Source organism: Impatiens glandulifera, chromosome 1, assembly GCF_907164915.1.
Source record: "Impatiens glandulifera chromosome 1, dImpGla2.1, whole genome shotgun sequence".
NCBI lineage: Eukaryota > Viridiplantae > Streptophyta > Magnoliopsida > Ericales > Balsaminaceae > Impatiens > Impatiens glandulifera.
This window is the reverse complement of record NC_061862.1, coordinates 12,027,488-12,033,897: the sequence shown is the minus strand read 5'-3', so window position 1 is coordinate 12,033,897 and position 6,410 is coordinate 12,027,488. Positions and strand designations below refer to the sequence as shown.

The window sequence follows — 6,410 nt, the reverse complement described above, 5'->3', positions numbered from 1 at the left end:
CTATGGGGCCATAGGCTGCTAGTAGTTGTAAGTTGTAACTAGGATATGATTGGATTTAAATTTTACTTTTTCCAAGTAAAATTTAAAATAAGTTATAATTAATTAAAAATCTATATTAATTATTATTTATTAAATTGTTCTTAATACACCAGTATTAGGAAAAGTTTGACAATTCAAAACCTGATCTTATTACTAATAAAATAAAATTGAACTTTTATTTTACAGCTTTTTGGGAAAACCGATAATACACCAATGAAATTTTGGATAAAAATTCGACTTAATACAACCCTTAAATCTCATTTTTATAAAAATAAATAAATTAAAGTTGGATTTTTATATATAAACTTATCATCCTACTATTCCTTATTCAATGAACCATCTTATTTACATTATTCATCTAACACAACTTTCCTTCCCCAACTATTATCACAAGTGCAAAAAGTGTTAAAATTATGTATATAATTGTAAAGTGGGAAAGTTTCCCTATTCACAATTTATTTTCTCATGATATTTGTTTTAAGAATGTACCACGATTTTAATCAATTTAATTTAAAATATTTAAAATAAAAATTAAATTTAAGATATTTATTTTTTTAAATAAAATTAATGTGATATAGTTACATTAGTATGTTATATATTTTATGTTGTTAGTTTGAATAAATGTTACCAATTCTATTTTATTGACTTATTTTTAGTATTTGTTTGAACTTTAATCCTAAAAACTAGTCCAATTACACCTCAATTAGAATGTATAAACTCTTTTTGCTAAAAGTATTTGATTTTGCCTTTTCTAATTTGAGAGACTTTCATAGAATGAATTTGATTTTACTTGGTCTTATATTGCAAAAGAATTTGTATATATTTGTTATTGTTCTATGTGAGTTGTCCTATCTATATATATATCTATATATATATATATATCTATATCTATATATATATATATTAATTATTTTTAAAATTATAAATTAAATTATTTATATATTTTTTTAAAAATAGATTGGAGAAATTCAATATTTATTCTCCTTTTTTATAACAATATATTTTAAAATAAAATTTGAGAACATAAAATAAAAAAAGATGGCTACGGCAATTGAAAAGGATTAGGGTCGACTACTCAGCTTTAGAGCAACAAAGTGACTTGCAATACATTTTCAACTTTGAATCTTTTGAACCATAAGAAACAAATTTATAGTTTTTTTTTGTAACAACTAACACATATACTTAACACTGTTTTAACTTAAAGGCACTTTAGTTAGAATTGGATACAATCCAACTCTATATCTTAAAATGTAATTAAGTGAAAAAATTATAATAACTTAATTTGTATTATTTTTGTGATTTTTTTTAATAATACATTGCGATATTGAAAAAACGAGTAGTTTAAGTTGATTATAGTGTTACACATCTAAAGATAGTTTATAAATTCAAGATATATATATATATATATATATATATATATATATATATATATATATATATATCATTTTTATTCTATATTTTTTTAGTTAATTGTTCTAAGTTTTAAGACTGAACTCACAAAATCACAACCCTACCTAATTTGCTTTCACAAATTTTGTTTGTGCGCTGTAGTGTAAGGATCCAGTAACCTATAATTAAACATTATTTGTTTTTGGAAAAATGATTTATTGTTATTTTATTAAAAAAAATTCAAAAAAAAAGAAACAACCACACGAGTTCTTGGATCAAGCTAAACAAATCCAATACTTAATTTTAAAAGAAAACCAGCCAAATGAAACAATCAAGCAATCAATGAGATAACAACTATATGAATAATAGGACAACACAAACATAAATCATAATGTCTATCTTTTACCACGCCTTGAAAGAAGCAATTTAAGTGCCTTCTTCATATGATATTTTTCAATTTTGCATAGAGTCCAATTCTGCTCACACATGGGTATTCTCCTCCACGTCTTCATGAGTGAATTACTATCCATTACAATATCTTTCTCCATACCTCACTGAACTCCAGAGAAGGCTCTCGCATTCCGCTAAACTCAAACATGATAGACAATAGAAGTGATGCAGCACTTGAACACACTCGAGAAGAACCAATCACCCTTTGCTTTGACAATAACAACATCCTTAATATCCTTCTGTGGTGAAAACTATCACCATCAGAACAAAAGCGGAATAATAGCAACCGTGCTGAAATGTAGAACAATGACATAAAAGTAAGAAAGAATGAAATAACGCTACAAGAATCTTACCCAAGTTCAGACCAACAATGTCCTACTTCCTTCTTTTAGAGAATCGATTCAATAGAGTTATAATAGAGATTACAAACTCCAACTCTCTCTGTTTGTTCTAAGTTTTAGTCTCACACAATCTTCTCGTTTACAATGTATATATATAGGCTTTTAGAATTCATAATTATGGTAAAGATCATGTGATATCTTTGACATCTTCACCATGATATAATATCGTGGCGATTTAGTTGATATTTTCATAATAATTCAATTTGTTTCACATCTTTACCATTATGTGATTTCATGCATTTTTGAATCCAACAAATAATCGCACATATCTTCCTTCCTTTTTTATACCTAACATTGAGGCACACTAAATTGGGCTTCAAAACCCTAGACCCAATTTCACAAATTCTCCACCTTGCCTTTATGTCTATTGTCAAACAAATGAGCCTTATCACCAAAACACCCTAAAACTGATCCTCCTACTTCTCCGATTACGTTCCAACCTTTGTGACACGAATCAAGTCGCAACATTTCCGAAACTTTATTTTCGTCACCACCTTCGTGGTCATATCTGCGAGATTTTCATCTGTGTGAACCTTCTCCACAACTACCGCTTTACTCGCCATGACATCTCAAATGTAGTAAAGTTGAACGTTGATGTGCTTTGTGCGATTGTGAAACATCAAGTTCTTGGACAAGTGTATGGAGCTCCAGTTATCGTAAAACAACTCCATTTTATCGTGCTTCACCCCAAATTCACCCACGAGACCCTTCAAATAAAGTGCCTCCTTAACGCCCTCTGTCACAACGATATACTCAGCTTCCGTTGTTTAAAGGGCAACTACGGATTATAACTGTGTCTTCCAACTTATCGAGTATACAAATAGGGTAAACACATATCCCGTTAGGGACCTTCTTCTGTTGTTTAAAGGGCAACTACAGATTATAATTGTGTCTTCCAACTTATCGAGTATACAAATAGGGTAAACAATATCCCGTTAGGGACCTTCTCTTGTCCAAGTGACCTACAAAATCAACATCAACTTACCCTCCCAACTTATCATCACTTACACTTACCCGTTTAAAATAAAGATTGATATCTAAGAATCTCCCAAGGGAACGGAGAACCCACTTTGTTGCCTCCCAATGTTCTTTCCCCGAGTTCGCTATACAGACTACCCTAGACTAACAAATTTGGATATAACATGTTTAAGCATTTTTGAAGGAATTTTAGAGATTATTTTGTAAATCACATTACAATAGGAAATTGGTCTAAAATCTGGAATTTCTCCGGCACAAAGCTTTTGTGAATCAAGTTAAGAATGGTAGCATTCCACTGCTTAAGCAACCTACGACTTTGGAAAAACTCCAACACCCTTCACATATGTCATGACCCATCGTAGCTCAATTCTCCCTAAAGAAGGTAACATTGAATTCATCTGGACTCGGTTTTTATCACCATTTATACTAAACACAACTTGCCTTATGTCAACCACCATAACAATTTCGATCAATATTTGACTATCAATCAACCGTATCCTCTTATCAACAATTTGGTAGAGGATATTCAATTGGCTAGGCTGTTCCTTTCTTGTTCCCATTAATCCCTTAAAAAAATGGTAACACCATCATGAATTTGTTCTTGTCTATGCAATTTTGCCACCATCTCTTTTCAGCTTATAAACGCAGTTTCTCAAGTTTTTAGTTGGGCATTTTTGGAAAAAGAATAATGTATTCTTATCTCCCAGTAATAACTAGTTTTGCCTCGACTTCCACTTAGCGAAACTTTCATCATAAGAGCTCAAGGTCCTGAACTTAGTCAATGCGTAATTTTCCTCATTTCAAACACTAGACAAATCATTTCTATTGAACAAATTCTTTTGGATTTCTTCAAGTTTGGATCTAGCTTTTGCAGTCTTGGTTAATATATTACTGAATATCATTAAATATTATTATATATAAGTCAAATTGTCAAATTAGACCGGTTGAGATTTTAAACCTCCTTTTCACCCTTATAATGAGATTTTATCTTAATATTAATTTATTATCTACGTGATACTTATAAATAAATAAAATATTTATGTCAAAATTTAACTATCGAATTTTAAAGAATTAATTGTTTTGACTACCGAATTTTAAAAAATCAATAGTCAAAACTCTACTTTCGTTAAAATTCAATAGTTAAGTTAGTGATATGTTTACCGCATCACCTTTTATGGATGTCGTGGAGTATGACAGTGACTTGATTGTTGACGACTTTTATTTATTTGTAAATATCACATTAATAATAAGTTAACCGTATTTAAACCAAATTAGTTTAAATAATTATATATATATATATATATATAATATTTTCTAAAAAATAGATAGAGAAGTTACATTTCCACCTTAAAGTGTTAGCCATGGACAGCCTCTTAAAATAAAGTCTATCCCTCTCCTTCTAGGCCTCTCTCTCTCCATCATCATTGTAGTGAGATATTTCAGAGTGAAAATGGAGAAACCCCAGAAACTGAAACTCTTCTATTCTCTTGCATTTCTCTTGGCCTTCCTCCTGCCGCCGACTAAACCATCTCCTACATCCACCACAGCCAACACATGGATCGGTTCAAAATACCAGATCGAATGCACAATGTGCTCAGCCTGCGACGACCCTTGCAACCCCCCTGCTCTCTATTCACCTCCACCTCCACCTCCTCCTCCCTCAAATCCACCCATCAATTATCCCCCACCACCGTCTCCTCCCACCTCCACCGGCAACAAATACTACTCTCCTCCTCCGCCGACGGCCAACTATTACTACTACCCACCACCAAACACCGGCAGCTACTATTACTACCCACCGCCGCCCTACGTTTACTTTCCACGGCCGCCTCCGCCTAACCCAATTGTAGGATACTTCCCCTTCTACTCTCACAACCCTCCTCCACAGTTTACCGCCGCGGCCAGTTTCCATCCACCCTGTTCTCTAATCGTCCAGATCCTTACTCTGTTTCTTGGGTTGATTTTATTCTGTTGAGAAGAGGATCTACAAATCCAAGGAACTGAAAAAAGTACTCTTTTCTAACTCTCTCTCTCTCTCTCTATATATATATTGTTCTTTTGCTCTACCACCACCAATTCGGCTTTCATTTTGTAGGGTCGATCGAATCCTATGTAATTGTAATTGCTATTGTTGTTTCTTGATCCTTTTATTAATAATTTCAAAATATTTGATTAATTTAGTTTGGCGATAAGACTTTCATATGACTTATTGTTTTTCTTTGACTTCTCTCTTTAAGTAGTCACTAAATTATTGAAAATTCAGGTCAAGTAGATAACGGTTGGATCTTACATAGGTTTAGTTCTTGATTTCGAATTTAACTTTGATTGAAGTGGGCATCAATATTTATTTACTAAAGTTGGTTAATTTACAATCTTTAACCCACTTAAATCAAGTTATTTTAATCTTGTTGGAGATTGGAACTGAGAAACAAAACACCACATGTTCTAATTAATATTTGAATGAGTCAACATTGATAAGCAAAATGGAAGCACATAAGAATGTAAAACCAGTAGCAGTTTTACTTTTATCTGTCTTAAACTCACTATATATTTATATACAAAAGAATGGTATATATTTATTTAACATTTTTTTCTTTCTAAAATATATATATTTAAATTATAAATTTTCTCTATCAAACACACACATACAAGTAATGGTGTATGAATCAACTGTGTGAAAGGAAAGGGAGAGATGACAGAATGAGTGTGGGCTATGAGCTGGACACCAATGTATCTATCTATCTATCCTCTCTACCCACAACATTCCAAAACTCACAGCTCCAATTAACCGACTACTTTATAAATTATTAAATAAAAACAAATTCACATATATTTGTTTTAAAAAAAGTTTTTAACAGTTATTATACAAATTAAGTTAGCAGGATCACTTTTTTTCTTTACTTTTAACTGGAGTAAGTTAGCACATTAAACTAGAGTGAGAAAGCATGATCTTTTGGATTGTCTTGTCAATAATATAGTTTACACTGAGTTTGGAATATAATTGATAACTTTGAATTATACATTGGTTATTCCCACAATTAGCTACAGCAACCACTAAATATAAACAAAATATATTGATATCATCTCAACTTACAAACTTTTCACATTCAATCTAATTATAGAAATGATTAGGATAAAAAATTTGGAGAGTAG

The 6,410-nt window shown here is 31.2% G+C and overlaps 1 protein-coding gene across 1 annotated transcript; it reads left to right on the top strand.

Annotated features, from left to right (window-relative positions):
- Positions 1–4,626: 4,626 nt before the first annotated feature.
- Positions 4,627–5,459, top strand: LOC124921375 (leucine-rich repeat extensin-like protein 3). The gene has a single exon (XM_047462026.1). The coding sequence runs from the start codon at positions 4,708–4,710 to the stop codon at positions 5,230–5,232; it is 525 nt and encodes a 174-aa protein (XP_047317982.1). The 5' UTR covers positions 4,627–4,707; the 3' UTR covers positions 5,233–5,459.
- Positions 5,460–6,410: the final 951 nt, after the last annotated feature.